At 51.4% G+C, this 22053-nt stretch overlaps 9 protein-coding genes across 9 annotated transcripts; 3 read left to right on the top strand and 6 right to left on the bottom strand.

Moving 5' to 3' along the window:
- Positions 1-16: 16 nt before the first annotated feature.
- Positions 17-5359, bottom strand: FPRO_00214 (uncharacterized protein; the record flags this gene model as incomplete). The annotated part of the gene is made up of 4 exons (XM_031225640.1): positions 17-837; positions 1117-1225; positions 1285-1482; positions 1532-5359. 4 exons carry the CDS (start codon positions 5357-5359, stop codon positions 17-19), a joined length of 4956 nt encoding a protein of 1651 aa, XP_031076256.1.
- Positions 5360-6438: 1079 nt separating this feature from the next.
- On the bottom strand, positions 6439-7467 carry FPRO_00215 (uncharacterized protein; the record flags this gene model as incomplete). The annotated part of the gene is made up of 1 exon (XM_031225638.1): positions 6439-7467. One exon carries the CDS (start codon positions 7465-7467, stop codon positions 6439-6441), a length of 1029 nt encoding a protein of 342 aa, XP_031076255.1.
- A 919-nt stretch (positions 7468-8386) lies between these two features.
- Positions 8387-8937, bottom strand: FPRO_00216 (uncharacterized protein; the record flags this gene model as incomplete). The annotated part of the gene is made up of 2 exons (XM_031225637.1): positions 8387-8393; positions 8543-8937. The coding sequence occupies 2 exons, from the start codon at positions 8935-8937 to the stop codon at positions 8387-8389; spliced, it is 402 nt and encodes a 133-aa protein (XP_031076254.1).
- A 364-nt stretch (positions 8938-9301) lies between these two features.
- On the bottom strand, positions 9302-9965 carry FPRO_00217 (uncharacterized protein; the record flags this gene model as incomplete). Its single annotated transcript, XM_031225636.1, has 2 exons — positions 9302-9718; positions 9780-9965. 2 exons carry the CDS (start codon positions 9963-9965, stop codon positions 9302-9304), a joined length of 603 nt encoding a protein of 200 aa, XP_031076253.1.
- Positions 9966-10538: 573 nt separating this feature from the next.
- On the top strand, positions 10539-11678 carry FPRO_00218 (uncharacterized protein; the record flags this gene model as incomplete). The annotated part of the gene is made up of 3 exons (XM_031225635.1): positions 10539-10559; positions 10612-11588; positions 11672-11678. The coding sequence occupies 3 exons, from the start codon at positions 10539-10541 to the stop codon at positions 11676-11678; spliced, it is 1005 nt and encodes a 334-aa protein (XP_031076252.1).
- Positions 11679-12984: 1306 nt separating this feature from the next.
- FPRO_00219 (uncharacterized protein) lies at positions 12985-14031 on the top strand (the record flags this gene model as incomplete). Its single annotated transcript, XM_031225634.1, has 1 exon — positions 12985-14031. One exon carries the CDS (start codon positions 12985-12987, stop codon positions 14029-14031), a length of 1047 nt encoding a protein of 348 aa, XP_031076251.1.
- A 127-nt stretch (positions 14032-14158) lies between these two features.
- On the bottom strand, positions 14159-15402 carry FPRO_00220 (the record flags this gene model as incomplete). The annotated part of the gene is made up of 2 exons (XM_031225633.1): positions 14159-14863; positions 14914-15402. The coding sequence occupies 2 exons, from the start codon at positions 15400-15402 to the stop codon at positions 14159-14161; spliced, it is 1194 nt and encodes a 397-aa protein (XP_031076250.1).
- Positions 15403-16141: 739 nt separating this feature from the next.
- Positions 16142-18464, bottom strand: FPRO_00221 (putative recombinational repair protein mus-23; the record flags this gene model as incomplete). The annotated part of the gene is made up of 4 exons (XM_031225632.1): positions 16142-17079; positions 17127-18219; positions 18268-18395; positions 18449-18464. 4 exons carry the CDS (start codon positions 18462-18464, stop codon positions 16142-16144), a joined length of 2175 nt encoding a protein of 724 aa, XP_031076249.1.
- A 1621-nt stretch (positions 18465-20085) lies between these two features.
- Positions 20086-21720, top strand: FPRO_00222 (uncharacterized protein; the record flags this gene model as incomplete). The annotated part of the gene is made up of 1 exon (XM_031225631.1): positions 20086-21720. One exon carries the CDS (start codon positions 20086-20088, stop codon positions 21718-21720), a length of 1635 nt encoding a protein of 544 aa, XP_031076248.1.
- Positions 21721-22053: the final 333 nt, after the last annotated feature.

Here is a 22053-nt window from a genome sequence, read left to right as displayed (position 1 = left end):
AATTTTAACATACCATTTAGCGAGATACGATGTCCTCATCTTCGAGCTTGCGCTTTCGCGATGTTGGCTTGAAGAATGAGTCCATCGTCTTTTGTTTCGCGTCGAACTTGGCGCTGCCAATTCCGCCTCGGGTCTTTCTCAGACCTTTAAGGTGGTCGACGCTGTTGATCTTCACGACGCGCATGTGGAGATGCTTGTCGGAAGAGTCGCGCGTGACGAGGGCCTCGATGTAGCCGGTGTTGCTCCATGAAGGACGCACAAAGGTAGATGCTTGACCTTCCGGTTCGGCATCTGGACCAGCTGATGAAGAGGTTCTGTCGCGGAGTGCTTTGTAGAAAGTACCGAGAATGATACCGTGAGCAACAATGCAGACGGTCGAGTCTTCGTCTAGTCGAGGCAAATGCTCGTCCAAGAAAACATCGACCCTCTTTCTCATCGCCAGCGGTGTCTCAGAGCCCTCATGCTTCATCGCAGCCCCAAACTTGGTGCCCTCGCCCGTCCCAAAGTCCTTCTCCCTCAGCTCCGACACCTGAATCAATTTCAGATCCTCCGCACGTTTCTGCGCATTGAGGATAGCCTGGGCGGTATGCACCGCGCGGCTGAGGTTCGACGAGAAGATGCGATCAATGGCGACGTGCTCAGAGAAGTGAGATGCTAACCGTTGAGCTTGCATGACACCATGAGCGGTCAAGGCTGAATCGCGAGACCCAGCATAGAGGTTTGCGACGTTGTCGACTGTCTCTCCATGGCGTATGAGGAAGAGACGCATCGTTGCATCGTTCAGGAAGGCCACGCCAGAAGCAAGCTGGGCATGGTGATTGTTGATGGTTGAGAAAGCTGGAGGAGAAAAAAGTCAGAAATTTGTAGTGCAGATTTCGTGCTGACTCATCGGCTTTGGAGTTAGTCCTCAAATGAGCTAGCTTCAATTGAGCACTCGGAATTTTCACTTCAGGTCAATGCGCAACATTATTGGCCAACTAAATCGTGAAATTCGTAAAGCTAAACAAGACAAAACTCCGAACTATTCATACTAATTCCATTCCCAAAAAATCCCCCAAGATATAATTCATTAAGAGATATCCATTAACCAATCATTAAAACTTGTTTATTTCTTACCGGTGACTGTGCCGACGACGTCACCAAGACCAAGGCTACCGAGGATCTTCTTGAGTCCAAGACCTCCGAGAAGACCATCGAGCAGACCACCAAGACCAAGACCGTTGAGCTGAAGATATTGTTAGCGAAATGATCAATTGATTGTGAAGATGAATGGTTGTAACATACCAGAGGACCCAGAATGGGACCGAGAAGCTTGCCAACAAGGCCGAGCACACCGCTGAGCAATAGACCAACAGCAGCGACAATCTGGAAGAGAGGCTCGGCGAGGAGACCCCAGAGAGGGTTGATCTCCTTCTTGGCGTGAGGCATACCCTCGAGCTTACGCTTACCCTCTTCAATGGTGGTTTGAATCTCAGTAGAGAGCTGTTATCTTGTTAGCGAATGCTTCAGGGTATGGGAACGTGATACTGACCTCCTTGAGCAAGTTGGCGAGGTGAGCCTCCTCGGGAGTGGCCTCACCACCAGCAGTCTTCTGCTTGGCGTTGCGAGCGATACGGCCATCGGGGTCAAGACCACGGATGATACCGTTGGTCTCGGTCAGGATCTTACCACCATCCTCGATGAGAGGCTTGACCTGTCGGACGAGTTCCTCCTCATCACGATCCTCGGGCTTCTGAGCCTCAGCAGCGCTGATCTTGTCGTTGATGGACTTGCAGATGGGTCGGAGCCTCTCAAGAGTCTGCTCAATCTGGTAAGCCAGTTGCTGAGCAAGCTTCTTGTTCTTCTCAGCCTCCTCAGTCTGCTTGGCCTCGTCGGCCTCAGCCTGCTCGCGCTTGAGTCTCTCTTCCTCAGTCTCACCCTCAGGCTCGGGCTCCTCCTCCTTGGGGATATCCTCGAGAAGAGAGACGTGACCGATGACGGATCCCTTCTGGTTGAAGACATCGCCATCCTCGTCGATCTCCTTGCCAGCACAGTCGAGGAGCTCACCGCTGGTAAGCTTGCCGATGATGTTGCCATCAGCGTCGACGACGTTACCCTCGCGGTTCACCTTTCGGCCAGCGAGAGGGTTGTGCTTCTGCTCCTTCTCAGGCTCCTCCCAGCGCTCAGCCTTACCGATGACATTGCCGTTGGAGTCAGTGATCTCACCGTCATCATCAACAGCACGTCCAGCAAGAGCCTTAGCGTCACCAATGACAAGCTTGCCAACAACCTCGCCAGCTCCGTTGACGACCTTACCATCCTTGCCGACGGTGCAGTTCTTGAGCTGAGCGAAGGGGCCCTCCTTCTTGCCGCCGCGCTCACCCTCAGAGACGAGCTCGGCCTTGCCAATAATGTCGCCAGACTCGCTTCGGATGTTTCCATCCTTGTCAGACATGCGTCCAACAAGCTTCTGGACATCACCCTCGATGACACGGCCGTAGATCTCGCCAGACTCGCTGACGAGGTTACCGGCCTTGTTGACGCGCTTGCCAGCAAGAGCAGAGTTGTCGACGGGCTTCTCCTCCTCAACCTCAGGAGCTTCCCAGCGCTTGGCCTTACCGATAGTGTTACCACGGCGGTCGAGAATGTCACCATCCTCATCGACCTGACTGCCCTTGAGCTGCTTGGGATCACCCTCAACGACCTCACCAACCTGCTCGCCCTGGTACATGACACGGCCGTCAGACTCGACGGTGGCGCCGGGGAAGTGCTCGAAGGGAGCGGATGCCTTGTCCTCACGCTCAGAGATGGAGACAGGCTCACCCTTACCGATGACCTCGCCGGAGTCGTTCCAGATGTCACCGTTCTCATCGGCGCGCTTGCCAATAAGCTCCTTCAGTTCACCCTCAACAACCTTGCCGACAACTGTACCGTTGGCGTCGACGAGCTTGCCGACCTTGTTGACCTTGGCGCCCTTGAGGATAGAGCGGTCCTTCTTCTGGACGCGGTCCCACTCAGCGAGGGGCTCGGCCTGGCCGACAACCTTGCCATCTCTCCAGATCTTGCCGTTCTCGTCAGACTTGAGACCAACGAGCTGTCGGACCTCGCCCTCGGTGACCTTGCCGATGGTGTCTCCCTTGTCGTTGGTGAGACCACCCTCCTTGTCGACAACAGCTCCCTTGAGGATAGAGAAGTCCTTCTGCTCACCGCGCTCCCATTCGGGAAGAGGCTCAGCCTTACCAACGGCCTTACCAGTCTTGTCCCAGATGGTACCCTGGTCATCAGAAGCCAAGCCGATGAGCTGCTTGATCTCTCCCTCGACGACCTTACCGAAGAGGTGACCCTTCTCATTAACGAGGTTTCCGTTCTTGTCAACAGTGGTGCCCTTTAGGATGCTGTAATCCTTCTGCTCACCACGCTCCCACTCAGGAAGAGGCTCGGCCTTTCCGACCTTCTTGCCAGTCTTGTCCCAAATGGTGCCCTGCTCATCAGCAGTGAGGCCAATGAGTTGCTTAATCTCGCCCTCAGTGACCTTGCCGATGAGGTGGCCCTTGTCGTTGACGAGGTTACCCTCCTTGTCGACGGTGGTACCCTTGAGGACGGAGAAGTCAAGCTGCTCGCGGTCCCACTCGGGGATGGGCTCAGCCTTTCCGAGCTGCTTGCCGGTCTTGTCCCAGATGACACCTTGGTCGTCACTGCTGAGACCGATGAGTTGCTTGAGCTCTCCCTCGACAACCTTGCCAAGCTTGTCGCCCTTCTCGTTGACGAGGTTGCCCTCCTTGTCGACAGTAGTGCCCTTGAGGATGGAGAAGTCGAGCTCCTTGGCAGCCTCCTCGCCCTCAGCAGCCTTCTCTTCAACAGCCTCTTCACCTTCGGCGGCCTTGTCCTTGGCCTCCTCGGTGACATCGCCAGCGACTTCCTCGCCCTCAGCAACCTTGCCCTCGGCAGTCTCCTCGCCTTCAGCGGCCTTGCTCTGGGCGTCTTCGGGAAGATCCTTAGCAGCATCCTCGCCTTCGGCAAGTTTGCCTTCAGCAGTCTCTTCACCCTCGGCTGCCTTGCTCTTGGCGTCCTCGGGGAGGTCAGCAGCAGCTTCCTCACCCTCAGCAACCTTGCCCTCAGCGGCTTCTTGACCCTCGGCGGCCTTGCTTTGGGCATCCTCAGGTAGATCCTTAGCGGCTTCCTCGCCTTCGGCAGCCTTGTCCTGGACCTCATCGGTGACACCAGCAGCCTCCTCGCCGGGAGCGACAGACTTCAGGTCATCACCAGCCTTGGACTTGTCACCGTCATCACCAGGGGTTTCACCGCTGGGGATCTCGTCAGCAACCTCAGACTTGGGAACCTCGTCCTCGGCACCCTCAGTCTTCTCCTGAAGCTTCTCCTCGACATCCTCAGGCTTGGGAACATCCTGTTCGTCGACCTTGGAGGCAACGTCCTCCTTGGCCTCCTCAGGGATATCCTTGGCTTGTTCAGGAACACCCTCAGCAGTCTCCTCTGCCTTATCGGTTGCCTCCTTGGCCTCCTCGGACTCTGGGGGAATCTCCTTCAGCTTATCTCCAGCTTCAGGAGCGTCGCGGTCCTCGAGGCTGATGTCCCTCTGGTCTTGGTCCACGGACTTGACATCAGGTGTCTCATCCTTGACCTCTGGGGCTCCAGGAGTCTCGGCTGGTGTCTTTGTGTCGGTAGCTTGGGAGGTGGCTTCTGACTTGTTGGCAATGCCCTCAGTCGCACCGCCAACGGTGTCTGTGGCGCCCTCTGCGGTGTCGCCAACAGTATCTGTGGCATCCTTCGCTGTGTCGCCAACGGTGTCTGTAGCCCCCTTTACTGTGTCGCCGAGGCCAACGCTGTCTGTAGCTCCCTTTGCTGTGTCGCCGACGGTATCTGTGGCACCCTTCGTTGTGTCGCCAACAGCTCCTGTAGCTCCTCCAACAGCCTTTCCAACGGTGCCGGTAACGCTACCGAGGGCGCTTCCCAGACCACCAGACTTCTTCTCTTTGGACTGGGTTGTGTATTCACTCTTTTCCTCGTCGTGGGAATCCTCTTCCTCCTCAGGCTTGCCTTGTCCTATGGGCAGGGTCTTGCCGAGGACATCGCCTGAAGAGCTGACAACATCACCGGCTTGGTTGACGGTGTTGCCAACGAGGTTCTGGAGGTTATCGGTGTCGGCGATCTTGCCGACGGTCTTGCCGGCGTCATCTAAGACTTCTCCGGCATCATTCACGACGCCAGCACCGCTCCTGGGGACTGACTCAAGATTGACTGCAATGGGGACGATAAGCGCCAAACTTGGTGAAGGACTATTGAACGCACCAGGGGATTCCTGCTCTTTGGAAGAGGCAGTATCTTTTGTTGTGTCTTGAACCTGGGAGGAGAGGTCTGCCATGATGTTGTGGTAGTTTTGGACTGGTTCAACTCCTTCAAGATCGAGAAAAGGGTATCTTTCAGATAAGAGAGGATTAATGGGGTATCGTTGTGTTAGTTGGGAATTGTTATTGTTATTGTTATTGTTGTTTTGGGTATCGCTTCGCAAGTTGGCCAAGAATGGAAGAAATTGATACTTTTGTCGAAACCGCAACCACCACCACATCTTCAACTACTTATACCGACACACGGCTTATACAAAACAAGTTTTACTACCAGGCCAGGCCATTCTCGATTTCGATCACGTCAATTCAAAAGTCACAACGTCAGTGTGAGCCCAACTTTTTGCTTTCTAGCCATGATACTGCGCCGCACCTTGCTATCAGACGAGCAAGCTGCAACAGCCACACGTCATGGTGAAGATCTAAGCGCGGGGAGGGTGTGGCGAGAGCTGTTGGATGACGTTATGAGGAGCTCTCCTAACATGGATATGTTACACAATGAGCACTGGGGGGGAGAGAGCTTTAGACGCAGAGGTACCGTGTAAGTGCCTCCCAGGCTTGCAGGCCCAGGTTGAGGCTGCTCTACCTTCCCGACGAGAATGTCCAGCGGTTGTGAAAACAGGCTTGCGGGGTGGAGGATGCACACCATCTACGAGACGGAGCTTGCACATTCAGGGTATGGATCGAGATGAGAAACTGGGTCTGTCTAGTAGTGAGGGGGGATCTAGAAGAAGGGGTTGCGTGTTGCAGTAGCGGTAGCCTCCAAAAAAAAAAAAAGAAGACAACCGGGTTTCTGAGGTCCAACTGGAACTTTGAGATGGCAAATGTGCAGCAAGAGTGAGTGAATGATGAACTAATCTAGCGTGACGGGGAGGGGTTACCCCATGAGGTTTACTTATTCCGAGGTGTGGAGGAGCGTTTATTGTCCACTTTCACTCATACGAATGGGATGCATATGCTTGCTTTGCCTTGGTTGGCTTGGCTTACCCTTACCTTTCTTTGCCTTACATGAGTGTATGTAGTCAATTTTGCATGGGGGTGTTTATGGAGAAGATTGGATAATTGTGAAACGCACCAAGAAAAAAAAGAAATAAGTAGATTATCGATTATCGCTATCCTTTGTCTCAGTCTGACTACCACTGCTCTTTGTCTCGGTTACAAGGTTTCTATTGAAGACAGTAGGAATCTTGATGATGAGCTGAATACCATCATAGGTGGACTTGACGTCTAGGAACAGCTCGTCAGGCCTTGGAGCACCCGGTGGCTTTGGAGCATTTGCAGCATTGTTAGTACCCCCAGCACCCTGGGCCTGTTCCCTCTCCTTGTCCTTGTTCTCGGGAAGTTTGTCGGTTCCGTCCTGGGACGGCATCGGCTTATCGAGCTTGCCAATCCTGTTGCCCTGGTCATCATAGATGTTTCCTTCATCATCGACTTTGAGTCCACCTGCTGCAAGTGGCTTGAGAGCAGGCTTGATGTAGTTCTCGCGGACGTGGCCAGCCACTTCGCCGTCCTCGTCGAGGACCTGTCCATTCGGCATGACTGGCCGTCCTACCATGGACGGGAGATCGCCTTCTACACGGCCGAGGACAGTACCGTCCCAGTCTAGAATGTTGCCAAACTCATCGATGTATTTGCCGTCTAGGCCAGCAGCCAGCTTTTCAGGTGAGGACTGTGGTTGTGGCTGTGGTTGTGTTTTTGAGTCTGAGTCTGAGTGTGCATGTGTCTGGTCTGTGCTCTCTGATACTGGCGCTATCCTTGGTATGCGAATCTCAGGGTTTGAGACTTTTGGTTCAGATGTTCGTCCATTGCGGACAGGAACATTGACCTCGTAAGTGCTGTGCGTAGGATCGCCATCAGGGGTGGGTGATGAAGAAGAAGAAGAAGGCGACATTGGGATGTGATCAGGTTGTTCCTGAGGCTGATGATCCTCGAGGTGAGGCTGGAGTTTTTCCTGGTGCTGTAGCTGCTGCTGATCCTGGACCTGTTTTGGGGGTCTGCTGGGTCTCGAGGTTCCAGGCTGGAATATGGAGATGGCAGAGGAGAGTGCAGACCTGATGCCAGCGCCGTGCCAAAAGGACTGCTTTGATGTTGACGTGTGGCTGGTAGAGCTTGGTTTGTGCGGGGACATGACGACAGCCTCTTCATGCATGAAACTTGGAAACCTCGAAATGGGGCTTGACCTTTTGTTTAGTGCTGTCTGAATTTATTAGCTGCAGTGCAGAGTCAGAGAAAAGAAACGGGCAACGCCCCCTATTTCTTTAGTGTAAAGTGTATCTGATTTGAACCCCTGTGTCTAACTAACTAGCTGTAACAGATGAGAGCCGCATTTTGAGAAGAAGACCAAGGTGAAAAACAAGATGTAACTCTGGAAATATTCTGGTCGAGTTTCTCTGATCGTCCGCGCTCATCACGATCGCGGGCCACCCGGGAACAAGAGACTAGCAGGGATGTGAGCAAGATGAGACAAGACAGCTAAAAGTGTGAACCCTGGCTTTCAACTGATTAACGACAACTGATTGGTGGGAGCTGCTACAAAACCTAGTCCCTGCTTCCACCCTGGACCAAGCTTTGTCTGAAGCTGGTTCCTGGCTGGAACGGTTGGGCTAGACTTGAAGAGGACGGTGTTGGAGGTGGCTTGCGTGGCATTATCGTGTGTGGCTTGCTGGGTGCCAACTACATCCTTGTAGTTTGATGCAATCTGACGTTTTGGTTAGTGTCGGGGAATTTTCAAACTGACATGTTCTTTCATTTTCGTCACTCTGTTCTCACTCAGTGTGAGTACTGTGAATATCTACTATTATACGGTGTTCACAAAGAATCAGAGTAGAGAGTGAATGCTTTTGGATTCATGTAATATATAACGTTGTAGTGTTGTTGTATTTATCCCTCCCAGAAACAGCAGTAGTAAACCATCATTAATAAACACCATGTTGCGCCGCCACAGATCGTCGTGCTGTCGTACTAACAGTAACATTACATGGGTCCCATCATGACACGAACAGAACAAAGCCAAACATAAACATAGCCTAAACAAATAGTGCCAATCTCTAGTTTCTGCACAGCGCAAAGCGATAATTAGCCTCTGCTTGTCATCAAAACAACACACGGCGGCGTCTATCCCGTTCTGGAGATTTGCAAGCCAAGTAAGATACGACGGCCACAGGGACAAGTTTTTAAGGAAAGATTGGGGAGTTATCACGTACAGTAGAGAGAGCTCGAGATCACCGTGGATACGAGCCTTGAGCTGGATCTCAATGTCGAGGTTGAGATCCAGGCGCAGTCGCAGCGTGTCTTTACCAGCATCACCGCCGCCGCCCTGCTGCTGACCGCCCGTGAGACCGCCCAGACCGCCCGTGACGCCGCCTAGGGTGTTGGTCACGCCGTCTGTGACGCCGCCGACTGTGTTGCCCAGGTCTCCGGCGAGAGGCAGCTGGTCGAGAGGTCCAGATCCTCCGCCCTGCTGCTGCTGCTGTTGGGGTGGTGCTTGCTGGCGGCGCTTGCTGCCCTTCTTCTTGCTGCGGCGCTCTCGTCGGGGCGCTTCTTCGCTGGACATGGTCTGGTCGTCAGACTCGATGCGGTCCTTTTCCATGGAAGACATGATGAATTAAAAGAGTCGCTTGCTTAAGATGTAAATATTGAGTGTTGGTGTTGGTGTTGGTGGTGTAAGTGGATTAGTATGGTTTGGATATCTCACTAAAAAAGTTACAGCTTTGGAGAAATTAAAGAAACTTAAAGAACGGGACATGATATAAGTTTGAAACTACACAGAATCTCATAACAGGATTTAGAGGCCCATGAGGTCATGATCGAGATGAGAATCCAGTAAAATACCCTGCTCAACCCAACCCACTTTATGTGACTTGACCCCTCCACTACGATTCTGTCTCCAACGGCCATTAACGGTCCCCCAGACATTCGCTAGACTACCCCAGCCAAGCCAAGTCAAGTCAAGTCATACCATGCTATTTCTTGACATAACTGCTTTCCATGCCGAGCTGCGGTCTTCTCCTCAGTCTCACTGGCTGACATCTCTCCTCATCGTCAATCTCGTCCTCAATATCACCCTCCGGGTCCCAATAGACAGCCCATTTCCCATCTTCGTCCCGCACCGCCACAAACGAATCATGATCTCCCTGCAGCGTCAGGAAGCGCTCATCTGCTGTCCAGCCCCAGGGTCCTATGACGTGCCCGATGGTGTCCTTCTTCCCCCCAAAGGTCACCATGTGCGTGTCCTTGTCCACGAATATCCAGTTCAGCGCTGGCGGGTCGTCAGACACCATGCTCACCAGCCCCAGGTGCCCTTCCTCGCTGGGATACTTGAAATACCAGCCTAGAAATCTGTAGCCTTGCACGGGGGCATCTGACAGGTTGAGATACATCTGGTGTTTGTGTGTGAGAATGTGTATGTGTCTAGTGAAGTGAGAGGGCAAGGAAACTCACCTTCTTGTCCACGAGAACTCCTTGGCCAACCTCTTCTATCTTTCCATTCTGCTGTAGCATGAACGTGAGGTGGAACTTTTCTTGTTCCTTGCTCATGCTCTCATTCTGTCTCTTCTGCGCACTCACGGCGTTACCCACGCCTGTAACGGTTGGGATAGCCGCGATGGCAAGCAATCCGATAACCATGTTTTCCTGATCTGCTTTGTTCTCTTTGGACTTGGTTTTTTTTGCTGCCGCGTATCGTATTGTGAAAGGGTATGTTTGACAGCAGCAGCAAGACCCTCTCACCCAGACTGCATGACGTCCAGTCCACTTTGTAGGATCTTGACCCATACATTTCTCTCAACACCAGCCACACGCATATAATCCTGATCCCTGCAACCCTCTCTACACTCCCACCCCCATCAGGTCAAGCTGGGAGTAGAGGGGAGGGGGTAACGTCATATGGCCAGGATTGGGATGCCATTTTTTACGTCACTTTGACCTGTCACGTCGAAATTCGTTTCCAATCCCATCGCAACGATAGAAACCGGTTCTTCAAGGGTTCGAGGTCGGATACAATGACACTTATTGCGTCAGTCAAGCATCTTCAACAGGTTTCGGACTCGACACGTATTAATCTCAAAAACCATGCTTGGGACTTTAGTATAGAAAAACTTCAACTTAATTATAACGTGTCAGCAGCAAGCAAATAAGTCATTGTTTATTTTTTGGAAACCCATTATTCATTCAGCGAAGTAAATACTACCATACACAACCATGTCTTCTCCATCTCAGCAGGTAAGTTGTGCTACTAGTTTGTATTCTCTGATCGGGAATTAAATTCCTCCAGGACTCGCAGAAGCGAGACGAATCTCAGGCTCCTCAGTCTCCTGGTCAAGGCCAGAACCAGCAGGAGCAGGGTAACGACAGCAACCCTTTCAACCAGAACCAGAACGAGGGCCAGCAAGAGGAGCAGAGCCAGAACCAGGGACAGGGACAAGAGGCTCAACAGCAACAGCCAGGTCAAGAGTCTGAGTCCAAGCCTGAGGATGCTAAGAACGAGTCCAAGCCCGACACCGAGAACGCAAAGGCTGAGACACCCGGCGACAAGGAGGACAAGCCTGAGCAACCTGGTCAGGATAAGCCCGAAGAGCCCAAGGCTGAAGAGTCAAAGCCAGAGGAATCTAAACCCGAGGCCTCAAAGCCTGAAGAGGCCAAGGCAGACGACAAAAAGCCCGAGGAAGTAAAGAAAGAGGAGGATGACGCCGACTCGAAGCCAGAGCAAGCAAAGGCCGAGGCCCAAAAGACCGCCCAAGAGGCCAAGCCCAAGCAGAAGCGCCAGCCCGTCAAGGAGGAGAGCGAGGACGAGGACGACTCTGAAGACGACGACGATGACTTTGACTCTGAAGATGACTCCGAAGAAGACTCGGAGGAAGATTCCGAAGACGACGAGTCAGAGTCCGAGTCTGAAGAGGAGAACGAGCCCGCTACACCTCCCCAGCAGGCTGAGCAAGGCCGCAAGGGCGGAAGACGCGGAAACGCAAAGGTCGCCGATGTAAGACGTCGACGACCTGCATGGCTCGACGAAGAATCTGACGATGAGGGCCGCAAACAGTTTTCGAAGCAAGACCAGCAGTTGCAGCAGCAGCGCCAACAGCAGCAAATGCAGCAGCAGCAGCAGCAACAACAACAACAGCAACAGATGCAGCAGCAACAGCAGGGAGGCGGCGGTAAGAGCGACGCCCTCAGCTTGCATCTCGAGCTTAACCTCGAGATCGAAATCGAGCTCAAGGCTAGAATCCACGGCGATCTCACACTGGCACTACTGTAAGTGTTCTCCCCTTTCCCCCCTATGCTGCGGACTCCTTTCTATCTTTTTTGTCCGCCTTTCTCATCTGACAAGTGCATAGCCAATAGTGACATGTAATTTGCAGGGAAGGAGCATAAGTATAAAAAAACACTTAAAGAATGCTTATTATCTAATTCGGCGACGACTACGACGAACGATGCTTTTTCTCACGTCTCATACCTATCTAGCGGCGTTTTTTGGGGCATGAAGTTTACGACTTCGTTTACTTTTTTTTGTGTTGGTTTATATGTACTCTGTATAGTAGGAGTAAATAAAGAGTTGAAATTGGGTTTAAGTTTGTTGCATGTTTCTCAGAATTATGTGATACGTGACACTCGCGCGCGAGGACATGATCTAAGTCTACAGATCACATCTCATTATTAGTGGTGAAGTGTAGTGTAGTCGGTAATAGTTCACGTCTCGGCTATAAGCCACAAGAAGCTAAAACATTAGGTCGATCGTGTTAAGATCTCAACGGTTTTTTTGTCGATAGTGTCGTTGCAAGCGGGAGATCTACCGCAAGCGATGATGTCGATGAGGCTGAGGCTGGTGATGAGGCTCGGGTGGCACACACGGGAACGGACGGACAGACGGATCCAAGCTTTTGGGTTCGGGTTCGTGCTTTTCTGAAGCGAACCAACGGAACGGATCTCGTGATGGGAGTGATAAGATCGTCGTTATCATATGGTGACACTCGTACGAGAGGGTATCTCGGGGCCGGTGATTTAGGGTAGCTGACCGACGTGACCTGTTGATGATCTTGGGATGCGAATACGGAGTCAGTAGGTTAAAGAATACGGTGTTTAATTGAGTGATTTTATTGGTCTTGTTACACATCGGTATTGGGATGACTACAGTGGCTGTGTTGTGTTGCAGAACCTCAGATATTTCTATTCATTACCAATTGAGGCATCCCACAATCATCACACTGAGAAGCATCGCCACACTTAATCTCTTCCAATGTTTCATTAACAAACTCAATTCTAACTATTTTAAAGCCGGACTTATCGGTACTCGCCAAGAACTCCGTATTCACTATTTCCGATGGTATAATCATCACTGTAAATTCTTCAGTGCCTTAAATCTGCTTAGGTAGGTCTGCTTAGAGGTGGCGCCCAGGCAGTGCAAGTGACGTATTACAAAGCAGACGCCGAAAGTCCCCGAACACGATAGCATCGCTCAATCTACGCGACACAAGCAATCCCCTCTTGCTTACCAACTCTACACTATAAAACAAATATCTCCCCATATCATCTTACCTTTTCCCATCACGTCATTTCAATACAATCGCAAACCCACACTTAGAGACTTCTTTCAACAACCGTCACAATAACGTCTCCAACGAATCCATCGCCACTCCGCTGCTGTACAAACATGGCAGACTCTCCCATGTCCGACAGCGAGCAGTCCTGGCTCACACTACGAATCACACACAGAAAAGCAACCTACGAACTATCCTTCCCCGAAGATGCGACAATCACAGACCTGTTCAATGAGATCGAAGCAAGTCTCGATATCCCCGTCGCAAACCAAAAGATCATCGCTCCAAAGACTCCCCTCCTCAAAGCCCCCTTCAAGAATCCCGACATGCCCCTCCTCGACCTAAAGGGCAAGCATCTGACGCTCATGGGCTCTGGCGCTGCCGAGATTCAGCAGGTGCAGGATATGGCCGAGCGCGTTGCGAAGCGCAATGCCGCGAGGATGGCGCAGAGGAGTAAAGCACGACATGCGACGACGACGCGCCGAAATCCACAAGACTCACAATATACATTTCTTCAAGTCCGGCCGCTCCAAGACCTTCCGAACCCAGACCGAAGTCAGAAACTTCTTCTGCGGCTGAAGGAGGACCCTGGTATCCGCGCTGCCATGACAAAGCACAAATTCGCTGTTGGGCTCCTTACAGAGATGGAACCTCTTTCGCATACGCAGACAACGCACGAGGGAACAAGTCGCATTCTGGGATTAAATCGCAATCAAGGCGAGGTCATTGAACTGCGATTACGAACAGATGCGCACGATGGGTATCGCGATTACAAAACTATTCGCAAGACATTGTGCCACGAACTGGCGCATAATGTTCATGGTCCGCATGATAGAAACTTCTGGGACTTGTGTCATCAGATCGAGAGAGAAGTTGACGCTGCGGATTGGAAATCAGGCGGACACACAATCGGTGAAACATCGCGATATACTGTTTCTGGACGTGATGAGGAAGAGGAGGATTACCCTGAGGACTTTGGAGGTTGGACGGGTGGTGAATTTGTCTTGGGTGGTGTGAAGAACAGTTCCACTGCTGGGATGAGTAGACGAGAGGTACTAGCCCAAGCAGCACTCGAAAGACAGAGAAAGGAGGTTGATTCTGAGCGCAAGGTGCTTGAGGAGAAAAGACAACGATCACCACCCAGTGATGAATCTAAGTAACTAAATGACATTTTGGACAGCGAGGCGTAGGAATACCCAAAGAAGGCATGGCACAGCACAACATAGCATAGCATAAGCAGGCGTTAGCATTACAATCCGATACACTATTTCCATACATGCTGTTCCCTCAATAAGGAAGAGGATCCAAGTTCAACCCCTCAACGCTAAACTTGAAGGCATCGTTTCGCGAGTAACTCCCCGCAGCATCAAGATCAAGACGACCCCTGATACAATCACGGAAATCAACATCCGCAAAGATCAAGCCATCTGGATCCTCCCACTGCGGTCCAGCGATGACATCTCCAAACGGCGAGACAATCGACGAACCACCACGAGAAAGAAACTCTGGTTTTCCAGAAGAGACAGCGCTCTTTGCAGGAGGAGGTTGAATGTTCACACCGTCGTCATCACACCCCAAAACAATCTCATTCCCATCCTCGTCAAACACCGACTTGCGTCTTCTTCGGCTCGGCGATTTCGGCAGCGCAATCTCAAACCCTTCCTCTGTCATGCACGATCCACGACGCTGTCTCACACCGTTTGTTTCAGAGGACGCAGTGTTCTTGGGAACGCACATGTTGCTGCTGACGACGAAACAGCGTCCCTCAACACCGACTGTTCGCATGAGTCCAAGCCAGGCATCGCGGTTATCGGCTGTGGGCGCGAGGTAGAGATTGATGTTCTGCGCGTAGAGCGATTGGCGTAGGAGGGGCATGTAGTTCTCCCAGCAGATTGCGGCGGCGAGATTGATGCGTATGCCGCGGATGGTGGTGGTTACGGCGCGGAGGGTGCTGGGCGAGCCTTGAGCCCAGATGAGGCGCTCAGAGCCAGTCTGTAACCGTTAGTTCACCTCATATCAATTCACAGTAGAGAGAGCCTCACAGGAAGGACTTTGCGACGCTTTCCAAGCATACCCTCCTTGGGACAGACATAAACAACAGAGCAATACAAGCTCCCACCCGCCTTCTCAATACACCCCACCACGATAAAAACACCCGTATCCCTCGCAATACGCTCCAACTCCTCCCGCGAGCCATCACCACGGACCTCATCCTCCTCGCCAAGCTGTCTCTTCACCCACTTGATCCCCGCACCACCGCCGCCAGGCCCAACGGTGTCGCCGAGATCAATGGCGGAATCGAAGTAGCGAGCGAATTCATCGCGTCCTTCTGCACTGCGATTGCCAATCTCGCAGCCGAAGGAACTGCCGCGGGGATACCCGCCGATGAAGGCCTCGGGGAGGAGGAGGATGTCGATGTGCGATGAGGATGCGCGCTGGGCGAGGGTGTCGATGAGGGCGATGGTGGAGGAGGTGGAGGATTGGGTGCCTGGGGAGGCGGTTCCAAGACGGATATGACCAGCTGCAGCCATTTTGAATCACTTAAACAGAAACACAGATACAGAAGGATGTTGTTGGAGTTGGGGTAGAGGAGTGGTTATATAGATCAGGTGAGGATGGCATGCTCAGCAACGAGCGGGGCAACTAAACCAAGCCAGCCCATTTCTACACAGTATTAAATGTTTCAATGCTTTCCCCAGCGGATGCCTCGGCGCCTCTTTTCGTTTCCAAGGTGAGATAAACAGTCAGAGTTCGTTGAAAGCTGAGTGAGAAGTTGGGAGCTAGACCATCTTTGAAGCTACCCCGCATAGACATGGAGATATGCGGCCCGCTGCGGCATCATGACTTCGGGCTTCGGATCCGAAGTGGGAGGCGATGTCGGATGAGGCGTGAGACAGGATATGACTTAACAAAGAATAGAACTTGTTGCGATGAGTCTAATTGATAATGGGAATAGGAGTTAGTCACTGGTCTAGCCGATGTGGAAGTTTGAGACTCATCATGTTGCTCTTGCAAGGAGCATCGTTGTGAGACATCGGTCAAGCACAAGCGACATACACTGGGGCATGGAGTGAAGTTTTGTAAATGCCATCAAGGTGAAGATCATCGCCTTGAAAGACGGTTGTTGCCCAGTGGATATCGCAGGCCTAGAAATCAAACCACTTCGAAGAACAGGGACGTCAAGTATCGTATGCTGTAATTGACAGCTTGCTCAATTCATCATGACTCTTTATACTTTTCTTACATGTCAGGGTATTCTTCCACACAGCTCTATCTCCTCCTCGTACTTCGTGTCGTCGCAGGCGCCGGCTCAAACGCATCATCATCCGAAATCTCATCATCGCTAATCTCAACAGCTTTACTCTGCGTCCCGCCCTTCTGCGATTGTGAAAAGTTCAACTTTGTCTGTCGTGCATTCTTGGCCGCTCCTCGAGTCGCCGGGGCCTTGGCGGTGCTCTTCGCAGCGGTTCGCCGTGTCTTTGGTGGAGGAGGTGCAGGCTCTTCTTCCGATTCCATGATCACGTCTTCTTCCTCGTCCTCACTGTCTTCGAATGCCTTGCGGCCTCGTCCCTTTGCAGGAGCCTTTACAGGGGCCTTTTTGGCTGGTGCCGCTTTTGTGGCGCGTGTTGCTCGCTTGGCTGCTGATTTCTTGGCTGGTGCAGGGAGTGGCTCATCATCGTCCATCAAGTCCATGTCGTCATCTTGCTGAGTCGCCTTGGCTCGTCCGCGGGCAGTCTTTCGTGCGGGTGCAGATGCGCGTGAAGAGGTCTCGGCCTGTTGTTCATCCTCGTATGTCCAGGCATCGGGCTCATTCTCCCAGCTACCATCAAAGTCACTGTCCCAGGTGGCTGGTTTTGGTTTGAGAACTCGTTTTCTCTCCGCTCGTGCTGTTTGCATGCCGCTAGCTTGCTGCTGCTCGATCCTCATTCGGTAGATATCCATGGCACTGTTGAGATCTTCATCGTCGGACTCCAAGCCCAGCATAGATCGGACTTGCCCTGTCAGATGCTCTGAAACAAATAGTTCCATCGCATGTTTGTCATCCTTTGTCACGAACTGAGCCACAGCATCACCGAACGGTCCTTGAGGAAGGACCTTGAGTGATTGCGCCGACAGAAAGTCTTGTACCAGATTCTCCACCTTGACCATGTCGTCAGCACCATCGAGGGCCTCGAGGGCCTCCGTTGGGTTTGCAGCATTTGCTTTGCCTGGGCTGTGTTAGTGACATCTCTTGCTGACAGCAACATTGACTTACGCTGTGACGTCTTTTTGCGGTAAAAGTAGACAACATCATTCGTGTTGGCCACCTTACCAACAAATCGATTTGAGAACCTCTGGGGATTCTCAACCTCAAACTGACCGCCTTCTGTGGCCGTATACTCCACCTTCAGACGAATGAGCGGAAGAGGTCGTTCTTCTAGAGCCTCTTCGTCTGTTTGAATGGCCTCCCAATCCGCATTAGCCTCCTCAATCATCTCCTCAACAATCTCCATCAGTCTTCGTGTGACATCCTGACGGTTCTCCTTCTTCTTGTCAAGTCCCTTGAAGCGCTTGTCTTGCGAAAGGATGACTTCCCGTGTGACAAAGGGACGTACGCTCTTGAGTGGTAGCTTGTCAACCTTGAAGTCTTTGCCTGTGACGCTCACAATAGCAACGTGCTTCTGAACCGCCTCACCGGGAACCAGTGAAGTTGCGACGGATGAACCTGGCTGCATGACATGAAAGCCTGTTTCGGGGTTCTGCGTAGGGTCGATCAAACACTCGTGCTCGTGACCCCAGACTACAAGGTCAAGCCAATCGGGCAAGACATTCTCGGGGAGGTAGGATGTGGCTGTATGGGCATGGTGGTTCTGGTGAACAGCCAACAAGTTGAACCAGTCAGTCATCTGGGTTTCAGGTCGGAACCACTTGACTTTGTGATCTCGGAAAGTACGGAACATGCGCTCATCTCGAACATTACTCAACCCAAACAAGGCAAGCTTTGTAAGACCCTTTTGTAGCAGAATCGGCTTGGCCTCGATGTTGTCTGCCTCGGGGACACGGCCATAGTAATTGAGTAGTCCGCTCGCTTGTAGGAGATCAAGAGAACAGAAGTTGCCTTCACCGGAAGGATCATCATGATTGCCATGGATCGAAAAGACGGGGATGGAAATGTTGATATCGGGATCTTCGTAGTTGACATGCGTGAAAGCACCTTCAAAGACAGATGCGGCATCGGACAGAAATTCGAGAGGACAAGGTTTCATGCCCAAGCAGTTTTGTCGGAGTGTACGCATCACTTGGTAAAGGGACTTTCGGGAAGGTTTGTTGTCGTGGAAGAGATCGCCAGCGAGGAGAACCATATCGACCTATTCATGTTAGAAGCCATGATTGACACTAATGGCGATGGGTCGTACATCTTCAGTCCGGGCAAGGTTCAAAATTTCATCGAAAGTTCTCCAACTGTCATCCCTACGAATCGGGTCTCGCTCTTCATAACCGACATGATTGTCGGTCGCAACGAGAATACGAATGGTATCCGCCTCTACGGTCGTTAGCAAGAGCAGCAGTAATACCATAGTTAAAATAGAGACTCACCGGTGAACTCGGGCATCTTGTACAGCTTACGATTTGTGTGACAATCGAATCGAGCTGTGATGTGGGTGGGTGGATGAATTGGACGTGCTTTACGCGGGCTGTTTCAGTGAGACGCGAGTGGTAGCTGGGAAGGTGACGCGCCCCAATGCGAGGTCACGTGCTCATCATCTACACCTCCACAGCTTAACAATGAATGGCTCTGATGCCAAAAGTGACTGCTCATCTTTCCCAAGCTGTCAAAACAACATCAAGTCCTTCTAGAAAAGCAAAAAGCAACGAATGCGGGCTCTAAACTCTGACGCCAGCCGTTGAATGGCAGCGGGATCTTGCAGCAGGTGTCAACCACGAGTCAGTTACTGATGGATTAATTACGCAGGCGATGAAAGACTATTTGCCCAACATCAGACCACGGTTCGACCCATCATCTCAGCACTAACCAAGGTCTCGGTCTCGTTCCGCACTAGACTCCTCCGTCCGTCCCTGTTCCTGAAAGTTTCCCACAGGCGATGTTACCATTGCACGTTTTTAGTTCAGTTTTGATGCATGGAGATAGAAACGGGCGTTGGGTTCTCACTGTAACATTGCTGTTTCTGCGCTTCGATACGCGAAGCAGCGAAACCTCCACTTTCGTGTCCCTATATCGTGAGGGATATTGATAGGACGAGGTACGAGATGCACGGTTGTTAATTGGAAAAGCTTGGCTGATCAAGAATGAGGCCATTATCATCAGCGGGATGTGGAGATTTTTGGTCCACCTGCTGCTGCGCGTGCGTCCTGAGACTCGCGAGCTCGACCTTGTACGTCGAGTTGATCCAAACAACGTGGCACAGCATCTTCTCCTTTCGTTTCTTTTTTCTTTGTTAGTACGTACTGTAGTATTCACGATGCAAGGGGATATCGAGATATATTTGTTTTTTATATGTTTCAGTCCTCGGCGACTCTATATTTCTCTCACATAATTCTCCTTCTCTTTTCATCCATCCTTCTTCAACTTGTCAACACAGACCATGCTCTGCCCCGACCAACATCATCAGATGCTTCATTTGGCTCGTCCCGTATGCCCGAAACTACTACCTTCCTGGTCGACTCATATACAGTAAGCAAAAGACGCCAAAAAAAGAGCTCAAACCACTGTTACTTGTCATGATCCTAGCTGTTCAATCCCTGGTAAAGCATGCAGCTCACGGACCCGTGGGTGCTGGATGAGTGATTGCGACACAAGATACGATTGGCTTGGACTTTAGCTTCGATCCTTTCTACTGTACAAGACCCCAATTGCGATTTAGTAATTCAGCTGCTCGAGGGCTGGTCCTTGACGACGCCATCGTAAGATCCATTATACCTTGTTGATGCTCCCGCGATCACACCTCCGCTTTCAATATCCGCATCTAAGCAACCAACTCCTATTCCAGTCACTCGACCCCTTCTCCGCTCGAGGGGGCGAAGGAGTACTTATCTACATCCATTGTTCATGATTCCGTGTTTCAAGGCCTCTGCTGTTCCTATATCACTGTCCAACTTTCGCTGTTCGAATCCTTCTTGTCCAGCTTGTACAGCAATCATCCCTACACTCGCCTTATACCCACGTCCCTGGACCTACAGCCTAACTTGATCATCATATCATACCATACCATACCATGCATCTCGTTGCCAGGATGGACCGGGATGTCCTCCACGGAGGGAATATCTGGTCTCCCAGCCCAATCTTCCAGACAGAGGTTCCTTTCTTTTGGCGGAAACGACGGCAGCTTTCCATTGGCGATCTTCCCGTCGAGATCTTTACCGCCATATGTCGCAATCTCTGTGTGCATTGCCAGCATGCACATGTTGTCGATCTCCCGCCAGATGAGATCGACCACGCCATTGAGGCTCAACAGGCATTATCTCGCTTGAGCCGCACGTGTCGGCGATTTCGAAATACAGCTCAGCCTATCTTGTATCACTGTTATCACTCTGGGCGACAGTCGAATTATTCGAGCAGTCCTGAATGGTGGGATGATACTGGTGCAAGAAGACGAGAGGTTGAGACTCTCGAGGGGTTTCTTCGTACTCTTCTTGAGAGGCCTGACTTGGCTAAACATGTTCGTGCTTTGGCATTCTTTGCGCTGAGAGAAGTAACTGCTCGTCAGATCTCTAAAGAAACGCAAGCTCTCTTCCGACATGCTGGTGAGCGCGCTGGTTTTCGTGCTCTGCCGTCCTATGAACATGTTGATTCAAAGTGGCTACAAGAAGCTTCGATTATGGCTGCACCTTTCGTGGAGCAACTACTCATTTACCGATCATCACAAGAAGGGCTACAGTACATAAGAGACTCCCCTTTCTACTTACCAAACCTCAAGTATCTGGTGTTGCCAGGCCAGGGCAGGGATCCTGACGATTGCTGCCACATTCAACAAATGCAGGATGTCCTAGCCAAGGCCCAGAATCTTGAAGTGTTGGCAGCCAGCGACGCAGACTGCGGGACGGATATCCCCCTTCGCGAGCGATTCCGCTCAGAGCCATGGGACACTGCCCTCGCAAGTCTCCGTCGCCTATCACTACACGGCTTAGACCCCGATAATCTCGCCAAAATACTTCGCCGAAGTCCAATTCTTGAAGACCTCGAATACTTCTGCGACATGGACAAATACACCGTTCTCCAACATCACCACCTCGCCCCCGTTAGCCAATCATTACGACGTTTATGCTACACCAGCACAACGTGGGAGCACACATCGGGCGGCGCACAAGATATCATCGAACAAGTATCCATGTTTCTCCGCTGGGACTCATCACTCCGCGGTGACGCAAGCTTCGTCGACTTTCCTCGTCTTGAGATCCTCGAGATTGAACAACTTCTCCTTTACGGACCCGTATTCGACGACGAAGAAGAGCGAAAGCAAAGATTCGAAGCCATGAAAGATATTGGACCTGAGATTTTCATGGCGAGTCTCCCTTCATCATTGCAGATTCTTCATATAGGAATGGTGTTAGCTTGGCCAGAGATGCACCGCGACTTACTTGGTATGGCGAAGAACGTATATCGGTTTCAGAACTTGAATGTTGTTGCTGTAGATCCTTACGAAGCGCCGCCAAAAGAACAGATCAAAGAACTTGAAGATGCTTTTGCATCAAACGGAATCATATTCCGAATAGGGCAGACGACACAAGTTCCTTTTGGGAGGGGTATGTTGGGCGTCAGACCAGGACACCCTGAGAGGTCGAGTGAAGGAGATCTCAAGTTTCCGTTGAATCATAGGAATCCGTCATATCTGGACTTTTTGGACTTTTAGATAATAAATATGTCTACGAGTTGAGCACATGCAAAGAGATTACTCGGTGAAATTACGTTGCTGATGGATGGAGTGATGGCCTGATGCTGCTATCTCATGATGTGATTTCGGCTCGTCTAGGAAGTATATGATGCTATTGTCATTTCTTCGGCGATCGAGTTAGCATGTGCTTGTAACAACGATAAGCTGCCGAAAATATCTCTAGCCGCACGTGTGAGGTCGAAATATTGATGTCTACATGTGATAAGAATTGAATGACTCTTGGGGAAGTTGGTTGGCAATATTGACATGTTCGACAACACTTATGACAAACAATACTGACAAAACGAATAT

This window comes from Fusarium proliferatum (genome assembly GCF_900067095.1).
Source record: "Fusarium proliferatum ET1 genome assembly, contig: FPRO_scaffold001, whole genome shotgun sequence".
NCBI classification, from domain to species: Eukaryota; Fungi; Ascomycota; class Sordariomycetes; order Hypocreales; family Nectriaceae; genus Fusarium; species Fusarium proliferatum.
The sequence above is the reverse complement of the archived record's forward strand: the minus strand, read 5'-3'. Positions and strand labels throughout refer to the sequence as shown.